Source organism: Melopsittacus undulatus, chromosome 7, assembly GCF_012275295.1.
Source record: "Melopsittacus undulatus isolate bMelUnd1 chromosome 7, bMelUnd1.mat.Z, whole genome shotgun sequence".
NCBI classification, from domain to species: domain Eukaryota; kingdom Metazoa; phylum Chordata; class Aves; order Psittaciformes; family Psittaculidae; genus Melopsittacus; species Melopsittacus undulatus.
This window is the reverse complement of record NC_047533.1, coordinates 25032482-25059802: the sequence shown is the minus strand read 5'-3', so window position 1 is coordinate 25059802 and position 27321 is coordinate 25032482. Positions and strand designations below refer to the sequence as shown.

At 40.6% G+C, this 27321-nt stretch overlaps 1 protein-coding gene across 4 annotated transcripts in view; it reads right to left on the bottom strand.

The window, feature by feature from the left end:
- LIMCH1 (LIM and calponin homology domains 1) overlaps positions 1 to 27321 on the bottom strand; it is a 182399-nt gene that overhangs the window by 49429 nt on the left and 105649 nt on the right. For 3 of the 4 annotated variants that reach the window (XM_031048952.2, XM_031048954.2, XM_031048953.2), the window contains exons 6-9: positions 23439 to 23549; positions 18764 to 18959; positions 14160 to 14409; positions 203 to 436 (exon numbers count right to left, since the gene is read on the bottom strand). In XM_031048952.2, coding sequence (XP_030904812.1) covers positions 203 to 436; positions 14160 to 14409; positions 18764 to 18959; positions 23439 to 23549 — 791 coding nt within the window. Of the gene's footprint in view, positions 1 to 202; positions 437 to 992; positions 1317 to 2020; positions 2366 to 3669; positions 3925 to 5153; positions 5439 to 13208; positions 13482 to 14159; positions 14410 to 18763; positions 18960 to 23438; positions 23550 to 27321 lie in introns of all 4 variants that reach the window. The other variant, XM_031048955.2, reaches the window with a different exon arrangement.

Sequence of the window (27321 nt, the reverse complement as noted above, 5' to 3'; positions counted from 1 at the left end):
TCTAGTACAGCTCCCTTCTGAGTCTTTACAGAGCTCTACCAAAAGGGGCACAAACCCTGCTCTGCCTTTTTCTGGGCAGGAAGAGTTGGCACAGAATCCAGGCAAGCATGGTAAAAACTGCTGCTAGGCCAACAACAACTCTTTAGATTAAGAGATCTTGACAAACAGCCACAAGGGAAAGAGAGAAGCACAACTTTCTTACCTCGTAGTCTTCTTCTCAAGTTCTCTAGCTGTGCCCTGCTTATTCTCCTGTTTTGAAAACGGCATGGGAAGAAACTGCTTAACACTGGGCCCAGGCTGTTTTAGAAAAGCTCCAGTTCTTCTAGCCAGCATGTCATCTCTTTGTGGGTCTGGAAATTTCACTTCATCTTCTGTTCTGCTGCTCTGTAGCTGAAGGATTTCTAGCTGTTCTTGGCCCTCTTCTTGTGTGACAGTACTGCTCAGAGAGACAAGTGATATTGTTCCATGACAGAACTCACCGGTGCAGCCCAAAGGCAGCTGCTCAGGCAATGCGGAATACTGTTACTCAAAACACAGTTGCAGAGTGATGGACAACTAGGCATCTTTAGCTACAGTGCAGGGAGTGAGGAAATTATGTCAAACGCCACACTTATGTAGGTGATTTGTTAGAGGTTGAGGATTGTGTAATAATGTATGTGAGGAATTATTCACGTCAAAGCTGACATAAAAGTCTGGACAAAGCACCACAGATTGCAAAAGAAAACCCCCCAAAAGATGAAAGACTGTTTTCATGCTGAACAGCAATTAACAACTGAAGTACTTAAACATTATGAGAGAAAACAGACTGTTTTATGATCATAGGATACATTCTTGCAACTAATTTCATAAAACAGAACACATGCCATGATCAATGAGTAAAACACATCCTTAAAAGCCATGTGAAGAATGGCACAACATTGCTGACTGCTCCAAGCTAACACCACACAAAAATCAGGCATGAAGCTCAGAGGGATCAGTTTCTGTTCTCTGACCTTTCTGCTTCCTGTGGAGTCTTCGAATCCTCCTCATGAGCTACTGCCTCCCCTTGCTGCTGCTGCAGCAGATGAGGAGCTACTGACAGGGGTGGGCAATGTATGGGAACTTGACTAGTGATACGCCTCTGAAAAGTTCCCATCCTTCTAACCAACATATCATCTCTCTCAACGTCTGGTAAATGCTTGTCACATTCTTCCTCGGTGCTTTCTTGCTGCTTGCTCAAACAACATGGGGTTTGTTTCTCAGAGGTGGTGTCAGAAGTTGGGACAGGTGACGGCATTCTCCTGCAAGAGTCATCTGTACCTGATTTGGCTACCTCACTAGTGATGAGATTGAGAAGAGGCACGAGATAGAAAAAACATTCTCAGATCAAATGAAAGGTAAGAGGAGTCGTTCACCTCAGTTTACAAATGTTTCATAAACACACAAACTTAACTGAATGAACTGCTTGCTAAAAGCATTCATTAAAAAAATCTTGCTACAGACACAGACTGATTAAAGAAAAGCTAAAGAAATGTAAGCTCTGTTAATATGTTAACTTCCCAGAGTTCTAATTCTTCACCATATAAATGCCAGAAACACAGAGCACCAATACACCCTGGTTTCAGCATTACATCTTCAAAAAGAAAGAAAATCCATTAGGTTTTAAGAAGGTATTTTCTGAACATCAGAATGGCCAGCAAGCTGAATGACAAATTCCTAATGTGCTGGAAGCAGGCAGAGCAAAGCTGCTGGAATTCAAGAAGCAGAAAAAGCTCGAACAGCCGCTCAGACTCAGACACTACTGATTTCACTGCCCATCAGAAATTTTGAGGCAAGCTCTCAGAAGACCTTTGCACAGCATTGTTTTGCATGACCCTAAACATGTTAAGATACTGTGAAGGTACCAGATGACTTCTGAACAAGGCCGTGCACATAAACAGCTCTTAGGTCTGTGCTGCAGTCCACCCCCATGCAGATCAGCACCTGGCAAGAACAGGTTTCATTTCCAGCTCAGCAGTGCTTCATAAGCCACACCAAATACCTGAGCTCATTCTGCGGCTTAGATATTTCATTGCTGTGTTCAACAAACCCGAGACTGCCAACAGTGTTTGAAGGAGAGCTTTCAACATGAGAGTGACCCTCCACACCATCTTGCTTGCCTTCCTCTTCTGTTCTGTTCTTGGATGAAACTCTGCCAATAACAAGTTTGTCCCATTTCTGTTGATCAATCTCAGTCACTGGCCCAAAATGCACAAACTTCTGCCTGGGGCTACCAGCCTTTTTATTTGCTCTGGCTTTGCGAACAGCAAAATCATCATGGTCTGCTGCTTTCACAGGGATTTCAGGTGGTGGCACAGTGTCACTGGGACATTTGACATCTTCTTCACTAGTCAGAATAAGGAATAAAAGAATCCCCCCAACATGAGACCCCAAATAATGCAAATTCAATGCTCCTAAGGTTCTGAAGGGGTTTTATTTTTCAAACTCAAGGACAAATACAAACAGGTGTGGCATACTGAGGCCCAAATGGCAGATAAAATCTGATTAAAGTACTGCAGACCTGCTGGGGAAACTCTGGGAGCATATCTATGAAAGCTCTTCCTTAGGGGAAATAACATAGCACACAGCCCGTTCCAGACTCGGTTCTTCATTACACAGCCATAGTTTCCTTATTTGTCAACACAGACCCAGGCCATGCATGATGTGGAGCTGCACAACACCAGTACTCCACCCTGTCACAGCAGAGTTCCAGCAGCATGAGAGCACTAGCAAGGGCAAGTCACTCATCCTAAACCAAGGGGGCTGAATCTTGATTTTAATGAAACACCTCAAAAGTAAAGGAGAGACTTCTAAGATCTCTGAGACAAGACAATGACTGAGTTTTGATAGTTGTATTAGCGCTAAAATCACATACAGTAACTGCATTTTTAGGAGAACGTCTGAACAGATGGCCACCTTTAATTGGAAAATGGCATGTGCCTAAATAGGAAGGCTAGGAGTTGATATTCTTTCCTACTGGAGTCACAAATCACCTGCATACATTATAGCCCATCTCCACAGGGAAATAGTTAAGAAAAAGGGCTTTATACTGGCTCCTTTCACAGTTGGTTTACAATAAGAGCACATCTACAACACACAACAAGGCTCCCGAAACCCCTGCTGCAGTGACAAACAGTGCTGGTGCATTTATTCAGCACTGGAATACAATGTCATGCAGATACATTAACTCAGGTCTCAAAAGCAGTATAGCCACATTAATGCAAAGAGATGCTGATCTTCAGATAATACCCCTAAGGTGTAATGTCCCAGGTCCTGAAGATATCTTGGTTAGCAGCAGTATGGCGCTACTGAGTTAGTGATGCCACTTGGACCTTTGTGCTGTTCAACTTTGAGCAGCTTCAAAGTGGCTTGAGCCGCAAGGCAAGAGGGCCCTTTCTGATATGACATTCAGAGTGTCCATCAGGGAAGTAACTATAAAACTAGTACAGTGCTCTAAATGATAAATACATATTCATCTTGTGATAGATAGCATCCCCGCACAGATTTTGGACTCCTGAAAACTGAAATAGGTAAGGACTGGTTGTCATCAAGGCTTTCTTCAAGTTTAAAACCACAAGCACACATGTTGGATTGTGACAAACTAAACATGCTTCCCAGGGTGCCAATCCTGACCATAGGCAGAAACCATACCTGGGCTCCCCTGACAGTTTCAGTCTTTTCCAGGTCTTCAGATCTGCTTTTGTTATAGAGGCATTCACAAAAATTGCATCTTCTCGTAGCTGAGGAAGGGTGCTTTGACATTTCTGTTTAGCCAAATCACATCTTTCAGTATCAGGCTCTTTTACCTGCTGTTCCTCCTCTGACTCAGTCTTCTCAGTTTGCTGAAGTGGGTTTTCTTTGCTTGTCACTATTTGCCTTACTGACGCCATGTGCACCCGTCTTCTTCTAATTTAATGCACATTCCAGTTCAGCAAGAAAGATATTTCAAAGAAGCAATGATACATCAGCATCAATATAAGAGATTCAGAGCACAAGAAGATAAAACTGAATTTGTAAGATTAGCTTTACATTAATTTTAGGAAATAAACATTTGAAATGGAAGTCTCTCATCTATGCTACCCTGCTCATGCACTGTTGAGACCACTTCTTAATCTGCCTTCTATTCCTAGCAAGAAAAATCTTAACATTACTGTAGGAAGCATTTCTGTAATAAGCTTTCTCTTAAATAATTACAAATATCTCATTTTCATATTATTAGCAAAGCGATTCAAGTTTTGCTCACAATCATACTACAGAAGTTCTTTGATCTTAGAATCATGTCATTAGCGTTAGAATATTAAAATTTGGTTATGTGCTCTTCAGATGCTGTGCCAAACTAGTCATTAGAAAATGGTAATGTAATCAAATTCCAGCAACTGAAGGCACATATTGCATTACTAAATATTAAGAGAAGCTTTCTGAATGTATCAGTTATTACAGTCAAGGTCCACTGCAATGTGTAGATAGTGCTTTTATCTAGGATCACTTCTCTTTGCACAAATAGAACAAATATACTTGTTTCCTGAAGAAGAACTGTGTCTAGTAGATACTTGTGCTCAGTGACTTCTTAAAGGGCGGTATCACTGAGCAGAAGAAAAGAGATTTTCTAGGCTGAAACCTTGTAACCCATGCTCTGCTGTCAAGAACAATGCTGTGTAAGAAACATTAGGAGTATGTGCAGCTATGTGCAATTCAGTGCAGTAGAGCAGGCATATATACTCAGTGCCTTATCTAAATCTATGTTTTATGCAGAGTATTGGAAGGGCATTAGATTAAACAATGCATGCAAACATATGCATTAAAAATGCTCAGCAGAAGAGACGAGATGCAGAAATACAACTTCTAAGTTTATTCTCTGGTACTCTGGCTCATGAAGTGTCTCATGAGCTTAGATAACAGAATTGTCTAGTGTTAATGTTATTTACACTCACAGACAATTTATGTTCCTGGTCCTAATAATCCAACAAAAAAATACAGTTAGTAATCTACATCTTTTTTATTTGTTTGTTTCACTTTATGATAAAGCCTCTGCATTTATTTTACCCTCTAGTTTTTTTCTTTTTTGTAGCCAAAACAGCAATAAGCCATATGAAATTAAGCATTATAATAGAAAGAAAAAGACTATGAATGCACACCTTGCATGTTCCTGTTTTTCCACCTGCAATAGCTTTTTAGCATCTTCCGGTTTACCTTTACTTGTGTAAGATCCAATTAAAAAGGAGTCAAATGGAACTATGTGTTTGGGTTGATTCATTCTGGCTCTCCGGATGGCAAAGTCATCCTTTTCTAAATCAGGAATTCTGCTGGATGCTTCATCTTCTGAACCAGAATCTTTCCCTTGGTAACATGTCATGAAGGGGTTGTCCTTGCGAAGGATGATGTCTGGGATGTTTCTGTTGTCTTCACATGTTGGCTTTTTACTAACACAGAGCAGAATTAAATAAAGCTCTTGATGCATCAGGGGACGAGAGGGCAGTGGCAGCACACATCTCCAGGTCATAAAACAAGCACAGTTATTATATATGCTCAAGGCTGCTGTTATTGGGCAAAGCCTTGCTATATATAAAACTTATCATATACAAGTAATAAATCAGCAAGGACTTCACACAAAAAATCAGCATTTAAGCTACAGCCAGAAGAACCAGTAAGAACTAGTTTAGCATACTAGATGCAGTGAATGTAGTACTGTAAATGGCAGTATTAAACTTCTTGAACACTTAAAACAACGAAAGAGATTTGATGCAGATACCTGATCCCTGGCCAACACTGCTGAATCCTGAAAGAGCAGAGATTTGGCACTTTTTCCTCTTAATGATTCTGTTCTTTTAAAAGACCCGAGTAATCACTGAGGCTGCTTGCCCTAATATTCTTAACTGCTTTTCTTCTTGCACATCCATTCTTGATTCTTCCCCTAACTAACCTTCCCTTCCCTGCAGAATAAGCCCTCTATGTCAATGCTGACATACAGTAGCTAGTGACAGCATCAGTACTCAATGATACTGGCATGCTGAAACACCCTGCCATCTGCTTTGGTCATAAATGTGACTGATACCAACACAGCCTTGATGTTACTGAAGATTACAATAAAGACCCTTGACAGATGGTACCCAGAAAGATTAAGCTTATTTTAACTTGTAACAGTCAATACTCTTAAGCAAACTGAAATGACAGATGGCAAGAGCTAGGTGACTCTCACATTCAAAAGTGAAAATTGCATTTATTGATAATTTAGGAAACTGGATATTAAGCAGTACACTGCTCCATGCAGTACTTTTGTAGGCTGCAAATATCTTGCATTTCCTTTCATATAGAACACCTTGCTATACCAAGGGAAAAAGAGAGTATCACAAAAGATTAAGCAGACTGTCATTAAGAAAGAAACTCTAAATAGTTCAGGGATTGCATCGAGTTTCTCTAATATAAAAAAAAATATGAAATGGTAGTGTTATAATTAGCTGTTTTTTAAAACATTTTAAAGCCCTGCAAGCCTGCTCTACACACCACTTATTTTGTGGCCTCAGCCGCCCTTTGAAAGTACTGTTGAACAAAGTTGCTGAGATAGCTATGGGGAAGCCATAACCATCCTCAATAGGTCAGCCTGGTTCAGGCTCAGAGGACAGAGCAGCAAGATGAATCTACCTGGCTTCATCTTGCTGTGTTGCAATGCACAGGAATTCCAGTTAGCAATGTGAAGAGCTTGCTCTCAAACTAGCCAAGGCAACTTCTTTCTTAGGTATCTCTGAAGGACTGAGATTTCATTTAAGGCAACAGACAACACTAGCTTATGGTGCTCCAAAGGGAACTGCTGTGCCTCTCCCTCATCAGCATGTCTGTTCACAATAGCTTCAGAATCAGCTGGAACAGATGGCTTTTTGCTGCTGAACGCTTCGCATATACTCTCCATCAGCTATGGTGGTCCAGTTCCTTAGCTTCCACTTAGAACAACACTACAACAGTCTTCCATCACTCTTTCTTCCATAAAGGAATATGGTAATAAGTTTATTAAGCATGTTGACTCTTGTATACATCAATGACAACAGCCCTACAAGGTCACCTTCAGGTTCAAATTTCACTGCTGAATGGGTATATTATGTCACTCAATTCTAAATCACAGGTTTTAAATACACAAGCGTAATTTGCCTGAATCCAATTTGCTTTTTAAACCTGCACTACAGTAAATACAAGAATACCACCAGGGAAAGAGTCTGATTTTCCTTCATGGTGTCCTAAGACATCTTCCTTTCCTCCCTCCACCCCAACCGCAAGAATATGAAAACCTTAAAGAAAATATATTGATCTAAACTAGATACACTGTGCCTAGTGTTTCAGGCACAAAGGAAAATAGTTATCTAAAAGTCATATATGCTGGGACTTCTTCTCCCAGATAAGCCAGGGTACATACGATTAACGTATTTTTTCTCCCAAATAAGCCAGGGTATATATGATTAACTTATTTTTATTTCAATCAGACTTCACTACAGGTACCATCACCATTTTCTGAAATATAATAATCTGGAAATAATTTTCAGAAGCCTGGCCATAAAGGGCATGTATAAAATAACATAATACTCCATTAAATTTTGTTATATTTACTTCTTACATGAAAAGCAATGACTATTTACTAAGCTGGTTAGGTTTGTTTATGCTCTTCATTTTTAGAAGATATAATCAAGTGATTATTCAGTAAAAACTGCTGTATTTTTCAATCTCATGTCTGTCAATCCTACTGAAGCTTGAGAGCATCAAATGTAGCATTTCCAAGGAGGGTGGTTTTGGCAACAAAGAAATAGTGAGTTATAACACCCAAAAGAACAACTATGAGTTCACTGCAATAAAAAAAAATGAAAAACTTTGAGCTTTTAGTATGTAACTAGACTTAAGCTATATCAGTTTCTAGGTTAAGTATGTTTTCCATTCATTTACATTTTGTTTTTAATGAAATAAAGAGATTAGCTGTGATGTTTTGAGGTCTCCTGAATCAGTTTGTGATGTTCTCAAAAATGCTTTTTAAGGCAAATTTACCGTAGAGATAGCAAAGACTGTGGATCTGAAGCTTGCAATGGACCAGAATTCCCACCAGGTTTGCAAGTTGCCCTTGCACACCCAGCTCCAGCCCCTGCAGAAACAGCACCCAGATCTGTGCTGGTACAGCAGGTGTCAGACTGTGGCCATTTGCGCTCCCTTTAGCAGGGTCTCATACAGGCCTGTGGATCCCTATATAGCATTTTAAAACAAAAAAAGGGTTTTGCACGCTCATGCACTGTCAAGAATCCGTGTCTCTTCTGCAACAAACATGCCAAAAATATTTGCTCACATTTCTCTCTTACATCTTCCTCTCCATCATCTATTACAACACACCTGATTATTCTCTTTTTAGGGAATCTCCATGTATCTAATCCTTACCTTTCAGATACAACAGTGTAAATAAGAGACAGATGCAGACAATAAGCAAGCAAGGAGGATCACACGTCAATAAAACAACATGCTGTAAAGAGACAATATGCTCCTTTGGTAAGGGGGAATGCTTTTTGGCATGCATTTGTATAGCATCTAGTTTAATCAAGCCTTTTCCTGCAACATGCTACATCAATGGAGATAAGTACTTAGATTCCAAGCAAAAAATACATTTGCATACAAGTTCAAATCCTTCCTGTACCGGACCCAGAAAGGTCCCCTACCGAGTTTCAGTTTTAGGAACAATTAGATGCTTTGCAGAACTCAAAGTCACAGTAGGTGTCCTCCAGAGGTCAATATCTTGAGAGGAAACAGCCTGTAAACAACTCAGAGGAACTGGAATTAAACTGGCAACCTCAGGTAAAAAAAGAGGCTTCTATCATAGAGAGATGAGGGAATAAGAGAGGTGAAAGAAAAAATGAATCAGAATACAGAAAGCAGATGGAATGAGATTTGCTCAGTGTCATTAGTGCACGGAAATTTGAACTTGATGTCAGGAAGAGAGAGAAAATTGAGAGGTTCAAAGAACAAGGAATGACAATGAGACACTAAGAATGATGATTAAATGGCTCCCTTGCATCCTGAAGTGTCACTACTAAATTCTTCCCTTCTCTTCACCCACCGTTCTTCCACTTACACATACAAATAATTTTCCTAACAGACCTCTAACCCCAGTGCCTTTTCTGCTGTGTTTTCCAACAATCCCCAGGGTCAGGCTCCTACTTCACTATAGTGAAACTTAGGCTACAAAGCTCTGCTCTTTGACCCTCAGAGCTGGGGCAGACAAACAGCATCTCTTCCTTCCTCCAGCTGCCAGATTTCACAAGATGCTTCCACTGAGAGCCAGGAAGGAAAACGGCTTGTTATTTTGCCTCCCTTTTCCTTCTGGCCTCTCTGGACAACAGATTGCACAAGGAAAGAGGAGACCCAATTCCCTGCCAAATAACCACACATTTGATTGTATGTGGTTCTTTCACGGCGATCAAGCCACTGGATTAAGCACAAGGTTGGAAAGGGGACTCTCAATGTGGTGGGCATCCTCCAAATGTAAATCCAAACAGCACTATTTGCTGTGCACTGTACAACACAAGCTATTAGTGCATTACTACCTAATGTACATTACTACCAAGTAATACATTAGTATATTATTATTAGTATAATATTAAATTAGTAATTAAATAATATTAAATATTATTAATTAAATAAATTAGTATATTATTACATTAGTAATAATAGTACTACAGCCTTGGGCTCAGAACAGGAGTATGCTTATATTATACTGGTTTATGGATTCCTGATTGAGTTTGAAGGACTAATTTATGACAGACAGTAGTTCTCTATTAGTATCTGGCCTTGCTAAAGTAGTGCTCCACAACCATACACGAACACTGGTTCATAACAGCTTGACAGCAGTGAAGCAAACCTGAGAAGAAGATATATGACATCGAATACACTGTGACTGTTTTACCTGCATATGACACACCTGTATATGGCTACAGACAAGCTTCACTGTGTCTATAAACAAGCTCTATCATATAAGAGCTGTACTTTTTACTACTGTATTTCAAAGTCCAGACTATAGATCCATATCTATCTTCTAAACTACTCATTGTCCAGAAATTCAGCCTACAATCCAAAATAACATGTTTTGGCCAGGAGGGGATTTAACACTTACCCTTCAGCCAAAACATTTTGATAATTTATAAGAGCCTAGTCTTCTGACATGTTGGTTAAAACTCTGCTTTGAAGGCCATCCCCATGAGAAAAATGAGATTTGTCATGAGGATGAAGACTTGGATGCAGTGATCACGAGATGGTCGAATTTGAGGTCCTCAAGACGGTGAGAAGAGTGTGCAGTAAGCTCACTGCCCTGGACTTCAAGAGAGCAGACTTTGGGCTCTTCAGGAACTTGCTTAGCAGGGTTCCATGGGATATAGCCCTAGAGGGCAAGGGGGCCCAAGACTCTTGTTAACATTCAAAGATCACCTGCTACAAGCTCAGGAGTGTTGCATCCCAACCAGAAGGAAGCACAGCAGGAGGGCCAGGAGACCTCCTTGGATGGATAAGGAGCTGCTGAGAAAAATTCACAGGAAAAAAGAGGCTTATAAAAGGTGGAAACAAGGACAGGTGGCCTGGAATGAATACAGGGATGTTGTCCAGGAAGTTAGGGACCAAGTTAGGAAAGCTAAGGCCCAATTGGAGCTAAACTTGGCAAGGGATGTTAAAGATAATAGGAAGGGATTTTATAGGTATGTAGCGGCTAAAAAACAGACTAAGGACAATGTAGGCCCCCTCCGGAAACTTTCGGGAGAACTGGGTACACAGGATTTGGAGAAGGCTGAGGTTCTGAATGGCTTCTTTGCCTCGGTCTTCATTGGCAAAGGCTCTGACCGCACCACCCGAGTCTTGGAAGGCAGACACAGGGACTGTGAAAACCTAGACCTTGGGCCCACTGTACATGAGGATCTGGTTCGAGACCATCTTAAGAACCTGAATGTACACAAGTCCATGGGACCTGATGAAATCCATCTGTGGGTCCTGAAGGAGCTGGCGAATGAAGTTGCAAAGCCACTGGCCATCATATTTGAAAAATCATGGCAGTCAGGTGAAGTTCCTGATGACTGGAAAAAGGGAAATATAACCCCCATTTTCAAGAAGAGGAAAATGGATGACCGAGGGAATTACAGACCAGTCAGTCTCACCTCTGTGCCTGGCAAAATCTTGGAGCAGATTCTCTTGGAAGGCATGCTAAGGCACATGAAAAACAACAAGATGCTTGGTGACAGCCAGCATGGCTTCACTAAGAACTAATCCTACCTGACCTATTTGGTGGCCTTCTATGACGGGGCTACAAAAGTGATGGACAGGGGTGGAGCAGTTGACGTCATCTACCTGGACTTGTGCAAAGCGTTTGACACTGTCCCACATGACATCCTCGTCTCTAAATTGGAGAGACATCAATTTGATAGGTGGACCACTCGGTGGATAAAGAACTGGCTGGATGGTCGCACGCAAAGAGTTGTGGTCAACAGTTCAATGTCCGGTTGGAGATCAGTAACGAGTGGTGTCCCTCAGGGATCAGTGTTGGGACTGGTCTTGTTTAATATCTGTGTCGCTGACATGGACAATGAAATTGAGTGTGCCCTCAGCAAGTTTGCTGATGACACCAAGCTGTGTGGTTCTGTTGATAACGCTAGAGGGAAGGAATGCCATTCACAGGGACCTTGACACACTTGTGAGGTGGGCTGATGCCAACCTCATGAAGTTTAACCATGACAAGTGCAAGGTCCTACACCTGGGTTGGAGCAATCCCAAGCACAGCTACAGGTTGAGCAAAAAGGAAATTCATGGTAGTCCTGTGGAAAAGGACTTGGGGGTGTTAGTCAATGAGAAAATGAACATGAGCCAGCAGTGTGCACTCACAGCCCAGAAAACCAACTGTATCCTGGGCTGCATCAAAAGGAGCGTGACCAGCAGGTCGAAGGAGGTGATCCTGCCCCTCTACTCTGCTCTCGTCAGACCTCACTTGGAGTACTGTGTGCAGTTCTGGTGTCCTCAACATAAAAAGGACATGGTACTGTTAGAACAAGTCCAGAGGAGGGCCACGAGGATGATCAGGGGACTGGAGCACCTCCCATATGAAGACAGGCCGAGAAAGTTGGGGCTGTTCAGCCTGGAGAAGAGAAGGCTGCGTGGAGACCTCATAGCAGCCTTCCAGTATTTGAAGGGGGCCTACAGGGATGCTGGGGAGGGACTGTAGTGATAGGACAAGGGGTAACGGGTTGAAGCTTAAACAGCAGAGGTTTAGACTGGATATAAGGAAGAAATTCTTTACTGTTAGGGTGGTGAGGTACTGGAATGGGTTGCCCAGGGAGGTTGTGAATGCTCCATCCCTGGCAGTGTTCAAGACCAGGTTGGATGAAGCCTTGGGTGATATGGTTTAGTGTGAGGTGTCCCTGCCCATGGCAGGTGGGTTGGAACTAGATGATTTTGAGGTCCTTTCCAATCCTAACTATTCTATGATTCTGTGATATCAGATGATGGAAAGGCACAGGCAGTGAGCCTAGCCATCATGCAGCTTTTGAGTTAAAGAACAGGAAATTACAAAATCGAACAACATCCAAAAACAAATAACACTGGTAATAAGTGAATAACTACTGATACTCCATGCCAAAGTCAGTCAAATTATGATTGCTGAACTATGCCTCCATGCTTTAACTGTTACATGGCTTAACAAGTACTTTTACTTTTATAGTTCCTGCCATTAAAAAGAAATGCATCATTTATTAACACAGCTAAAATTCTTAACCACCTAAAAAGTATATTTCAGTAAACTAAACAATCCCATTGGCAACGAGTGAAGTAAGTTTCAAAACTTCACCTAAACAAGACATTTTTAATGTACATTTATATGTATTTTTTTATTAAATGCAAGAAAGCATTAGGTGGAAGGCGACAAGTTGTCTGTGTAGTAGTTTTCTTGGAGTCTGTTTACATTATGCTTGTAAGACGATACAATTTCTCAGCACAAATGTAGTTAGCATCATACAACTCTGCAATCCACAGCTGCCACATCACAAACCTTTTCAGACCAAGACCTTCACTAGTAATTGTAAGTGCTTAGCAGATTGGGCTTTTGTTAGGACAAGTGAAATCACAGCAGATCGAGGAAACGCACACTTCATCCAATCCTAAAAACGTGCAGCGTGCACAATTTCCCACACCGCTGGGCTAACCTGCCATAGCGCTGGGCTGCTGACATGACCGTAATGCCAGCTTGCTCAAGCCTTCTTAACTTTTTCATCTCTTCTGCATCTTTCCCCTTGGGTGCTGATGTTTCTTTTGCACTACATGAAGGAGACTGGTCTATGGAATTTCCTTCATTTTGATTCAAACCTACTTGACTTTTAAGGAAGCTTGCCTCAGGAGCCATGGAGCCCACTTTCTCCTTTTCACACAGTCCTGACGTTTCATTCTGTTCTTCTTCTATGGTTTCAGGGTGGGGTTTGCTATTGAATTATATAAGGTGGTTTAATGTATGCTGTGCCTGAAACACATACACTTATTTATTATAAGCACATTTTGTTGATATCAAGAAGCCAAGTGATATTGTGATAAATGATGTGGGAAGAAAATGACGCTCTTTAATAGAAGTTGCTTCTTAGGCCAATTCAGAAAGTGAACTATCAGTTGACAAAACCAGCATACAGAAACATGTTGTCCCAGCAAGATAAACTGTACTGGTGTATAGAATACAACATATAGAATAAATTGATTAAAAAAAAGAACAACAGAGCAAAAATGCTATCTATTTTGATTGAATACATCACACATTACTTACAAGTACTGTTTGTCAATGAGTAACTGTCTTGAGAACTGAGACAGATCATCCAGAACATATTTGTCCAGCCGTGGGTTTGAGTCAACATCCATGGTGCTTACATTAACCAACATCTTTGTCAAACACAAGCTATACATTGTATTGTATAGTAAATAATGACATCAAGACAATGACTTTCCACTTACTGCTTTTCTACCACCTTTACCAGTTGCTACAAACAATTTCTCAGTACCATCTCATCAAGAGATTTACTACAGCTTCATACGGCTTATGAAAAGAATGAAAATCAGGCAAGCGGTAAAGCATCATCATCGATGAAGAGAGAAGTTGAACAGGCCAGTCTTACCTGAAAGGTCTGTCTCCTAGCGGGGAAGTTGCCGTGCTCCAGCTCTTTCGATACTCTTCCCGTTCAGCTTTCTTTTTCCGAAGTGGAGCAGGTACGTAGAAAGTCTGATTACTCTTGTTTGGGAGGTACTGGTTAAAAGGCACAGCTGATTTAGGTTCGCCGTGCGAGGTCCGCCGCGCCAACATATCATCTTTTTTCACATCTGGCATCTTTCTGTGTGGCAAGTCCGTTTCCGAGTCACTTCCTCTCCCTAGTGTGAAGGGAGAAAAAAAATCCCTCTTCTTTTCACTTTCATCCATTAAAAAAAAATTCAATCACAAAAGACATCACCAAAAAATTGCACTTAGCATGTGAGCACCAAAAAATGAGGCCACTTCTACCTGTACTTGTATTTTAAAATCAGCCACTGAAAGTAGTATCCATAATATCTACACAGAGAGTAACCTTTTTTTCCATCAATCCTTCTTTTCTACCCCTGAAAGTCATCTTTAGCCATAGGTTAAACAAAAAACGTCAGGGTCAGATTAAGCCTGATTTACCAATCACACAAGACAGCTACAGAAGCTTACCTGACTAAAGCCCAAATAACTCCTAGTTTTATCTAGGTACGTTCGACCTGATTCACACTCTTAACTTACATATGCATAGCATATGCTCAAGCAAAAAAGGGCTGTGTGCCATATATTTACAGAATGGCAGGAATCCGTGGATGTTTTTACACACACATATTAATGTCAATTTGAATGCACACATCAGATTTTGATCAAAGACAGTTATTCACTGGCTTTGATCAAAATCTGAGGATAAACATCAGCTGCTATAAACTATAAATCTCAGATGGTCTCTCTTCAATCTCACTGGTTTCTTGGTCAATCAGTCTAGCACACTGCAAAACAGACAGAGGGACTTGATCTTCAGATGGAAAGGTACAAGAAGAGAGAGAAGGGGTCTCGGGATTTAGAGGATATATCAGTATCACAAAGACTGAAGAATACTTGATGGCAAAGAAAATAAAGTGAGAGAGGAAAAGTGAGAGTTACAGAGAATATGATCAACAGAGCTGAGTGACCACTTTATTTTGCTCAAAAATTTTGTTCAGAGCCTCCTGATATTTACAACCCATTTTGGTTGGGTTGAACTTTTCCAACTTGAAAACAAAACTCCCAGTGGTAGAACAAATACCTTAAAGAGCATTTGCAGTGGGAGTGCCCTCATAGGCATTTTTTGGAAGGCACTTCATAGACATTCACTAGATTCCCTGAACCATTATGAGCCTTTTCAAGTAATTCACAAAGAAGCTACGTAAATAATTCTCTCCCAGCAGTGTAACATCACCACAGGTCCTGGTTTGATGAGTGAAACTGAGCCATTTCTCCCACCAGCATTCAAATCTGCTCCCATCTTTGGAGTAATGGATGCCTCTGGCCATTGGCTCCTTTGCAACACTTGCATATGCAATAGCTATTCCCCTTTTTGGAGTGAGGTGAAGCCACCAGGGTTGTGCCCTCTTGCTAGTTCACCACACGAGTAAATTACTAGCTAATTCACTGAGCTACCTAATGAACAACTGAAAACAATGAAATCATAAAAATCACAAGTACCATGTGTGTATAATTCAAAGTGGGGGAAGGAAAAGAGGTCTAAATATGCTAGGAATGTTATTTGCAAAGAGCTTTCGCAGAAACTTGAGCCATGTTTGTTTGGAAAGAGATGAAGAGTGAAAGGGAACAGCAAGAAAAGACAAGAGAATGGAACTGAGCTACTTAGACAAAGGCCACAATGCACTTTTTGCCAGTAACCTTTTGCTTGAGCAATTTTTAAGAGCATATGATAAGTGGCACCATGACTGGTAACCTGAGTTTATGTCTAAGCAAAATTGGAGACACAACCACAGAACCACAGATGTCTGAGGACAGCTGAGGTTTGAAGAGCTGTAGCATCACTAGACTGAGCAGAGCCACAGAGTAGCTAATAGAAAATGAAGATCCCTTACTGTTACTTGGAAATCTGTTTGCTTTGACTTCGTTCTGCTCTTCATTTTTGTATCACATGAAAATCAATCTTGAACCAGCAGACAGCAATGCTGGAATAGGTATCCACAGCAGCAGAACAGATTCCTCTCCCTCATTACTGATGTATCTACCAGCATCCCCAAGTTGAGTACTTCAAAGACAACTTCTTTATTTATTCATATTTTACTAGTGGAATTATTTTCTGCTCAAATTTGCAAAAAAGCACTTGAACCCAAAGTACCAAATGGAAGATGCAGCCGTGCTCTACATTTACAACCTTAACTTTGTTGTTCTGCATTTCCAAGTAGAAGAAGCCATTTCCACCAGTTTTCACAACCTGTAACAAGCAGTTACACACCACAGACATGCATAGATCTTTCATACAAGGATCCACACACAACTGCTGGCCAACCAGAGGATTTTATTCATTCCTATGTGCATTAGCAACTCTATGGGCAGGTCAGTCTGCGATTCTACTGTGTTTTAAACAACTGTTCTGCTTACCCCTGGTTTTGTTTGCTTTTTGTTAAGGGACACCAGAGCAGTTCCTAAACAGTGGAGCTAATCACAGATACATTTGTGAAGGTAGCATTACTTATTACTTCCACCTAAACTATTTATCACCTTAGGATCACTTAAATCATCTTCACTCATTTATTTTTTTTTCCTTCTAGGATTTTTATTCTATAATAGTTTTATTTCACTACCATATGATTTGGTTTATAAAGCTCCTGTCTGAAAGCAGAGAGGAGTAATGCAAGCAGGACCTTTTACTCTATCCAGCTTTTCATATATATTATTTCTATCAAAAAGTACGTGCAGCTGAGCGAAACACTGGCCTGCTGGGGCCACAGGAAAGGTCTGACAGAAAAAAAGGTCAGCCAAGCTACACCTCACCTGCAACTCTTAGAGCAGACAGCTGTGAAGTTATGGCAACAGCAAACAGGGAAAATAGGACGTGTTAGAAAGGGTTGGCTCTCAAGTCATACATGAGCACACATCTGCATGCACCCTGGGTCTTGGATATGCTTAAAAGAGTAATTTTAAAGAAAAAGCTTCGTATGCTTGCTTCTTATTTTGTGTTTGTTATGGACTCAAGAATGTGACAAGATAGTATGTCTTAGCTGTGGCAACCAAGCAACCACAGAACTTTCCTAAAATCTGCTAACAGGCCAGCAGCTGTATTAGGAAACAGCTACAGGACATATGTAACTGGCTGCCCACCAGCTCCAAGTAGGCAGCCACACTGGACACCCCTTGATCACCCAGAATGGAGCAACACTTCTTAATTAGGACATGTGAGGTGTTTCTATTTGCCAACACCACACTTCGTCTCAGTTGGGAAGGCAGAAAAATGTTTCATACACTGGAGACTGTGCTCTGCTCAGTGTCTGAGGGGGCATGAAGCTGCTTCAGGGAATCAGACCCAGTAGCTGGTTCTGTATGGTCAACCAGCAATGGCCCCAGTACCATAGGCCACTCAAAACAGCAGAGCAGATCTTAGCCCTACTTTCTCCACAGCTCGTTCTTAATTCAGCTGTGATACCAACTCTCCGTGCCAGCTTTTCAGTTTTAAGGAGTTTCCCATCACCTCAGGAAATCTCTCATGTGTCCGGTTATGATTAGCACCAGTTTCTTTCACACTGCCAAGAGCAGTATGAACATCTGGTTCCTACCAAAAACTCTTTCTGCCCTTCCTTTTTTTTTTATTAAATAAATAACATTACAAAGGAGAAGTGATTCATGTGTGGAACGTAACTTCATCTGATGATGAAGTACGACTGATTCATCCATTCATCAGGAAAGTAATCACGTAAAGGGAGCCTTAATCAAGCATCCTTTTATTGTGTACTAGAATTCTGATCCCAACAGGTAACCTAAGTGCATGCTTCACACCTACCCCTAGCAAATCCCCCCTCATGCAGCACGCTGAGTTTACAAGCCTCTGGAAGACCCTGGGAATCAGACAAGAAAGGCAGAGAAGCAGCACCCCTTCTGTAAGCTTACAGCTGCATGTCTTTACTCAAAGGTGTACAAAGATGTCCACAACTCTGATGCCAGGAGTTATTAATGTACACAGTTTTCTAAATACCATTAAAACAAATAAGATATTCAGTACAATGTTGTACATCAGACTTCAAAACTTTGTCAAGTATCAGACGTTTTCGAGATATTTCTACTTAATTTTTCTGCCCGGGGTTTACTTAGACAAAAATTTTTATTCACTTCAGTATTTCCCTTGTTCCTGAGTTTTATTTCTTGTTCCAGATTAGTTTATAAGTTAAATTGAGTCTGCATAACATCCTCTTACACTGTAACCCAGAAAATCACTCTTCTCATCATAAAATTATACTGCAATGACGTAACACATTTTCCAACGCTATGCTATCCTAACTGAGACAGACTTCAAGTAAGTTGTTGGCAAAGTCATCTAAACCTCAGGGAGCACAAATGAGCATTTACAGAGAAGTTCACCCATCAGATTAGCATGATTCAGAGGCTGTGTCCTGCTTCTGAATGGTACGTTTGCTCCAGAAATGCTGCTTATATATCACAACCTTATGCATGTGCCACATTGTGACCAGTACTTACCATCACTGCTCCCTCTGAGCACTACATCTGGAGATGGTGTCTGCTGCGAGCGGGAGCCAAAGGAGTCCAGACTGTCAAAGGAATCATCTCTGCCGTGGCGAGGCGGGGAGAGGGAATCGCTGCGTTCAGAGTCCCAACAGTCTATATAGCCACTGTCACGAATGCTGCGCTTTGGGCTCTCAATATCCTCTGTTTCCTACAGGGACGCACAGAAGGTGCCTCTTCATAAAGAAACCACTGACATACCCATGAGATCCACTACACATTAGAAAACAAAGCACCTTCCCAAATACTAAAAATATCCTTCCTCCAAAAAAGATTTCCTTATTTTCTTCTCCTTTGCCCCTTCAAAACAAAAGTGCAAGCCTGCAGTAAACTCCAATTTTATGCTGATTAAGAGAAAACCCCAATTTGTTTAGTACAATGACCTGAGAAAAAGTTGCAATAGACAAGTGATCAAAACTGGAAGTAACCTGAAACTTAACTTGTCCACAGTCCATAGCACAGGCAAAGGCACTACAGTTTTAACATTGTGCTTGCATCAGGTTTAAGTCTGCTGCTTTCCAAAAGATCCCCCTCCTCCCCTTGCCCATCTATTGTATCTGGCTGGGACACTAGCAGACAGCATTTGCTGCTGCTGCTTCAGCTCAGCAAAATAATGAAGCAGTGTGTCCCAGCCTCCCTCTACCTTGAAGAGAAATTCCTGTTATGAAAGAGGGATGTCTTTCTCAAGCAATCAGCAATGAAAAATATGCAAAACGCTTTTCCTGATGCCTCAGAAGAATTCAGTTGTGCTCTTTACTCTTTGCCAGCTCCTGGCTCTGGGGGATATGAAAGCACTTGTAGCTGACCCACATGTTCAGAGCAGGGAGAACAATGGTTGTCTTTGACAGCCCTGTGATTATAAATTCTTTCCAGTGCAAGCAGCACATACTAAAACACTGAAACTCCAGCAGAGGAAAAGGTCAATAGAAGCCATCCTCACCCTTGCTTTATAATAAATCCCTTGTTTTAGAGAGTGTCTTAACATTAATTACAATCGCACAGGCTGAGAAAAAACAAAAATAACTACGTTCAGTCAAAGATAAATCTGTTTTTTAGTACCCCGACAGTAAGTAAAGTCAGAGATGTGGGTGCCATTATCAGACTGACATTTTGTGACCCAAAGAGGCTGGAATGTGATGCTTTTTTTCTTTTTTCCCCCAGAAGCATTTGAATATTAATTCCTAATTGCAAAGCACCCCCTGCTTTCCACTAGCTGGAGCACAATAGTTATGTTGAGCACAGCTCCTACTGTTGCTGACTGCTAAGGTTTTATCCATTAGTAATGCCAATGAGAGAAAATTGATCGGGAGTATCACAATATGCTACAGAAGGACACCTCCACAAGAAAGCATGTTTGCTGAAGAAGTGATGGAGGGACAAGAGCCCTGCATTAACACGCCAAGGCTTTCATGCTGGAAAAGGACACTTGAAGCAAGCCCCAAAGTCCTGCAGACTTTTCAGGAAGAGGGCTTAATTAGTGCCACTCACTACGGCTCTGCCAAAAAATACATGGAGGGCAGTAGCAAAGGTCACCTAAGGCCAAGCTAAACTGTGGTAATGTCATTAAATAACCTCACTGCAAATTGAAGTGGAAGTATTTTTTAAAAACAAATAAAATGTATATATAATAAGTTTGTAACTAAATGCTATGTAATTTCCTTCCCAGGACTACTTAGTGAACTAAAACACTGATAGAAACATTAGACAACAAAGCTCAGTCTTCCTAAAATCTGCACGAGTTACACACATCCAAGAACAAATCTAAAAATCCTATCAACATCCCATTCGTGACATGATCCAAAAATCTTTTAAAAATCCAAATTCCCTAAATCCTCTCATACCAATCAGCTATTCTTAATCCTCAGGCACACTTCCATTTTCCTAAATTACTGAATGACACAGAACTATTCAGCAGCTTCAGGGACCTGAAATTGGGCAAAAAGCCCCATTCTGCATTCACTATCTCTAAGACTTTGAAAACAGTCCAATTGTGAACTAATGAGTTCTGCAGACCCTGTTTTCAAAAGCCTGTTGATGGTAATTTTGCATGCTGCTCATCAGCAATTAGAAGTCAGGCACCAGGATGGGATCCTAGACTTCTGGACACATGTTCTTTACAGCCTTCCCCTTGGCAAAGCTACTCTCCCAGCCCAATGCTGTCTCATGGATGGGTACATGTCCTGCCTTAAACAAATGTCATCTTCTAAATGTTATCAATGGGAAAGTGGTTATCTGTGGGACTGATAACACTGTAACACAACACACAGCAGCACATTAGCCTTTCATATTACCTACTTAAATATACAGTATGTGACTGAGTGCCGGTAAAAGTGTGATTGCCAAATATAAGATGTGTGTCTCCAGGAAGTTCCACCCACTAAATATAATCAAAAAGCCATGGATGTTTTTTCATTGGGAATTTCTATTTTTGAACAAGAATGTGTACCCAAACAGTTAATGAAATTAAAAACAGAGTAGCATGAATAAGATTAGAAATGAATAGCCCTTTCAGTATGAGAAGCAGAAAAAGATGAGTCGGAGACAACTTACAACTGAGCTGGTTTTTGATTTGCTTATTAAAAAAGGAGGGCAAAGAGGATTTATAACAGAAAAACTAAACCAGACTGAATTCATGGTATATTTAATTATTAAATTCCATGGAAAAAAAATGCCAATAGAGAATGTGATAAAGTGTCTTTTCATCACTCAAGCTCAGCTAGAAAGAACATCAGAGTGTTGCACAGCATGATTAACATGTTCTATTTTACAACCCAATTCTCTTCAAATGCAGTTCCAGACAAGCCCAAAATTGCCAGCGAGACATACTACAGGGCTGCAGAAATAGGGAGGTGACCTTAAAATAAGTCACCAGTGACCCTCAATAACAGCACAACCTAAACAAGACTTCTCAGGACTGCGAAGTGCTTTGTTTTTATGTTAAAGGAACATATAGCTTTGAGATTTGGTGAGATCTCTGCTCTGCTCCCAGTTCCAACATCTGCAACAAATCAAGTATAGCCTCTTGCTTTTTTCTCAACCTGCTGCTCTGCACTGCCCATCCAGGCACCCCACAATCATCAGCTCCCTGGAGAATGCTGCCTTTCATCCCCAGCCTCCTTTGTCCCACAGAAGATCTCAAGAAAAGGACTTCTAAAGCGCTCTGATGATTCGTTTGGTGGGTAAATATCACCCGGAAAAAAGAGGGGTCGCATGCTGCGAGACTGAACATTAAAATATAAACTATGATACCATGCAGCACTAACATTATAACAACCTGCACCTTGACAATTTTTCTGTGCTAGCTTCCTTGTCCATTTTTTTCACCTTTCACAGACTCTTTGGAGTGGGAACTGCTTCTTCCTCGCATCTTCTATTTGGAAACAACTCAAGCATTAACTTTATTTCTTTATTGCTTAGGCTCAGTCATATTAACTCACGAGAGCCAAAGTCCAAAGTGATTAACGCAGGTCATTTCAAACGAAGACCAAAATAAACCTCTACAGAGAAGGAAGATGTTCTCTTTTCCTCTTCATTTCCGCCAGCTTATTCACAGGAACTGGGCTCACAGAGATTCTACCCATTTAGTTAAGGCTTTCTGGTCCATCTAGGGTATAGGAGCTGCTATCAGTCAGCCAAGTATTTCTTCCTCTCCAGTAGCAATTTGGTGCTGGCATTCTGAGATCCCAGGATCTGCAGCTGGTGTAGATGCAGTAGCACAGAACTCAAGGAGAATAAAATGAATAGTCTCTCACGGTTCCCAAAGCCTACTGCCTGTGGTGATTTGGCCATTTACATGAGATGGGGAGGAAGTAACAGGCACAAAGCTCTCTGTGGACTGAAGAACTCTCTGCTTGGTGTTTCATGAGCAGTATGTCCAACACATGCAATGTCAGCACTGGGTGCTGCCATCTTCTTACATGCCTGCTCCTTCCCCAGCAAATGCATGCTTGGATATCAATGCTAAACATTACTGAGTTTAAATATCTCATGTTCAGGGCATGCTGGAGCACTCAATCAGAAGTCCCCAAACCACTGCAGAGCAATAACAACTTTTTCTTTCCAACAGAGCTCAGCTCATCATAAACCACCAAATATGATTTTAGCAAGAATTTAGAGCTTGGCAAAACACAGGTTCATCATAACTATGCCATTGGTGAAACATAATCTCCTTTTTCTACCCTTCAGCTTTATTTGGATACTTTGGTTTGATGTTTTATGTTGCAACTTAAAAACAAAAGAGCTACCCATGAGACTGAATGTTTTAAAGGAGAAAAATTTCTGCTCCTCTGCTATCTTACTTTTGATTTTCAGCTCTTCTAGCTGAAACTGTGTAATAAATAAAAACAATTCAAACCAAAACATATGGACATGAAGATGAGAGAATCACATGAAAGTTCTAAAGCCCCATTTGATATCATGTGCTGTATCACTGATACCATCATGAAGTTGGCTGCCAAAGAAAGTTGGGTTCATGGCTTGGTAGAGTCAGAAACATTTTTGAAGGAGATAGGGGTTTAGTAAGTAATTTGTATTCCAGCCCCAAGCTTCTCTAATATTTAGCAACAAACAGGTTATTTATGGGAGTAATAAGTCAAACGAAATTTCCAATCCCAAACCAATAAAAAGATACCTTTCTCATTTGTGCCAGCAAACCTTCAAATTCCTTCAGGTTCAGGGTTGATCCACTATATGATGTGCAGTTGTTTGCTGCTTTCCCTAGCCAATAAATGGTGACTAACACCTGCAAAAGTTAATATGAATTAACTGCAGCCATCTACATAGTCACTTACTTAAATTTACTTCCCTTCAGCAACTCTCATTTATTCTAAACTGTACAGTGGCATGTGACTTTGTTACATATAAAACAGAATTGAAAGTGTTGGTCAGTGATAGTATATAAATGCATTGGGTAACTATGAAAATTTAAACAGTCCTACAGAATATGTAACTTAATACATTATCTTCCTGGTATTTTTAGAAAAAGATTAAACTGTAATGTCTATCTGGAAAATCAACAGCAAATATAAATCTGAATAGTAAAACTAAGCAAGATATTCGAAACTGTCTAGGAGACACACACAAATATATGTCTGTAAACCCAACAGGAAAAAAATCCCTAAGGAATACTAATATTAGTGGTCATTAATTAAAACCATTAAGACTAATGGAATAAATAAAATTTCTCAAATGCATGCCTATTTCAAGAACAGAAAAGGTAGTTTCATTTTTAATCATCTTAATGTAATTAACCAGATGACATGAGAACATTTACTTCCAGGCTTCTGCTAGCTTAAGAAATGCTTAGCCCAAGATTAGTCAAAAGCCATAAGCATCTGGTTGTTTCTATCAGACTAACACAGAAAGAGTTAGTGGTTTCATTCAAGTTCTGACTTGAATGCTCTCTCTCTGTAATTCATAAGTCACTTCAAAACTAGCATGGAAAAAGCACCAAGAATTGCTCTTGCAAATGTCCATGCACTTTCTCACTCTTTCAGGTAGCAACAAATCTGACACTGCTTGTGTTGCACTTGTTTTAGGAAAGGATAAACTAAGATGCTCAGGATGGTCAAATCCAGTAAGTCCAAAAACAGTCCTCTGCACCTACATGTCTCCACTTAAAGCACTCTCCTTAATGGTATCTGTGCAGCAGCAATTTAGACTGGAAACTGATTGTCAAGGGCAATTCAGTTCAGTGTTTTGCACTGGCTAAAAATGCCAAACCATCACCTCAGAACTTAGAGCTCTTTCTCATTTAATGCTCATTATTTGGCACATTCCATGATATCGCAAAATATTTAACTGCGGAACAAAGAGGAAATATTTTGATGCAGGAAAGATGCACAGCTGATAATAAATAACAGTTTCCATCAACTGTCTTTAAAAAGTTAAACAGAAATACAGTATTCTATGTTCTGACAGGGCCTTACAATTCATACTATATAGCAACCTAAAGAAAACAGGACTAGGAGAAATCCCAGGAGGGGCACTGGGAGCAGTCATCTCTTTCCTAAACTCCTCTTCCCTAAAACATGCATCCACATTCCTTCGGTGCTTCCTCCTCAGTCATGTATACTAGACTTTAGATTAGCCTTTTCTCCTCAGCTTTCTCTAACATCCTCATTTTTCATGTAAGTGTGATATCCAAAATCACACACAGCTGAGGCCTTGCCAGAAAAGGACATAGCATGTGTCACACAGATCCCCTGTTTAAAAACAACCATGGTGCATAATGTAAAATATATTATATTTTATATATAAATATAGTTTATATTTCCCTTTGGTTATTAGGTAATATATATGCCATGAAATAAACAACATTTTAATAAAGTTCAGAAATTTTCCCTTTGTTTTTAAAGTTACATCCAAATTGATACCACTGTGCTGAGTGAAAGGAGGTGGTTTCAACAATATGGATTTTTTCATCTTCAAACAACCTTTATCCTAGCTGTTTTCCTTCAACCAGCACTAGTCAATAAATTTATGTAAAAAAGTCTTACAGTACAAGTTCTCAAGTTAAGTGAAAACACTTGCAAATATAGCATGCTTAGCAACCAGGAAACTGTCCAATTCATTTTGCCATTCAGTTCTGTGATGAAGGTTGTGGTATTTTTATTTATTTCTGCTAGCATTTGATCATTTTCTCTCTTCTTCCTTTCTTTATCCATTGGTTTTGTCTGGTTTTATTCCTCAAATAATATCAATATTTGCAAGCAATTCTGACTGGCTGCCAGCTGAGGTTGCAGGATCATGCACCTGGAAAGCATATATTGCCTACAAGCACATTGTGGAGGGTACTTTTGAAACTTTACATTTAAAACAATACATCTGTATAGAGATATTTAGCTGATGCCCACAAGAGTGCTAAAATGCCAAGCCTGAGCTTTCTGCCTACAACTTTGTGTGCTGGATGCAGAAGGTACTACTCAAATGATGGGAAACACAGGACGATTTTTTTTTTGGGGGGGGGGGGAGAAGGGGGTATTGGTGTTTTGGGTGTTTTTTATAAGTTTTTTTTTTTACCTGCCGTCATGATTACTGGCTTGCAAAGTTATTAGGAAAAGGTATTGGCATTTCCTAGCAGTTTACAGGGATGTGAGCCAAATATAAAATGGAATTTCTAGCAGTTTATAGCTGACAAAGGATAGACAACTTGCTAGGCTTTATGTGAATAGCTAACTGTGAGACCAACAAAGTTTAGCGATTTTCTTTTCTACTTCACAATTATAGGATGCATTATCATTGCTATTAGGTTAAATTAATAAGAAGTTGAAGTTAAATAGAATTAGCCTTCTGGGGTGTCGTGGTTTAAACCAATTCCCCCAACTCCCGGAGAGTTAGGAAGGAGAATCCAAAGAATGTAGCCCCCACGGATTGAGATAAGAACGGTTTAATTGCTAAGGCATAACACAAAACCCCTACTGCCATTTACTACTACAAATAATAAAGATACAGCAAACAGCAAGTGAAAAGAATACAACACCCCACCAGCCACCGACCCATAACTCACTCCACCCTGCCTGGCCGAGCACCGCGTGCTCCCTCCTCCATTTTCCTCTAGAGCCCTACCCCTCCAGCTTTCTCTTTCCCAGTATGCATCCTGGGCATCACGTGCTATGGTATGGAATAAGGGGTGGATAATGTCATGGTTTGAGCATGTTTTAAGGGTGTTTTTTGTTCAAGGTTTTTTCAAGCCAGGTGGAGGAGGGGAAGCCGGGAGGAAGGAGAGACAGGACACCTGACCCAGGCTAGGCAATGAGGTATTCCATACCATAGCACGTGATGCCCAGGATGCATACTGGGAAAGAAAAAGCTGGAGGGGTAGAGCTCTGGAGGAAAATGGAGGAGGGAGCACGTGGTGCTCAGCTGGGCAGGGTGGAGTGAGTTATGGGTCGGTGGCTGGTGGGGTGTTGTATTCTTTTCACTTGCTGTTTGCTGTATCATTATTATTTGTAGTAGTAAATGGCAGTAGGGGTTTTGTGTTATACCTTAGCAATTAAACCGTTCTTATCTCAATCCGTGGGGGCTACATTCTTTGGATTCTCCTTCCTAACTCTCCAGGAGTTGGGGGACTTGGTTTAAACCACGACATGGGGAAACACTAATTTATTTGGAAGAACAATGAGAAAGCTAGTAAATCTGATAGCAAAGACCTGCATCCAGATCTAACAACCATTTTGCTTCATTTCAGATGCTTTGTGCAAATGTACTTAAACCTATTTATTCATTAAAGGCTACAGAAGCATAGCTTCATCGGCAAGTCAGACTGTTTCCAGTGAATACTGCAACAGACAGCACAGAGATTTCATTATTTATCCCTTATCTAAGAGAGACAAACTTTCTCTATTTTATTTCGGTTGTAAGGCTGCTTTGCCATTGCAGTTCTACATATCTTTCTCATACAGTAAAACTTGGTAGGTTTGTATTCAGAAGAACTTCTCAGCAGTACTCATCTGTACTCAGTTTTTACTGGCACAGTTCTTGCTTGGGCCAAATATAGAATTAACCAGCCTAAT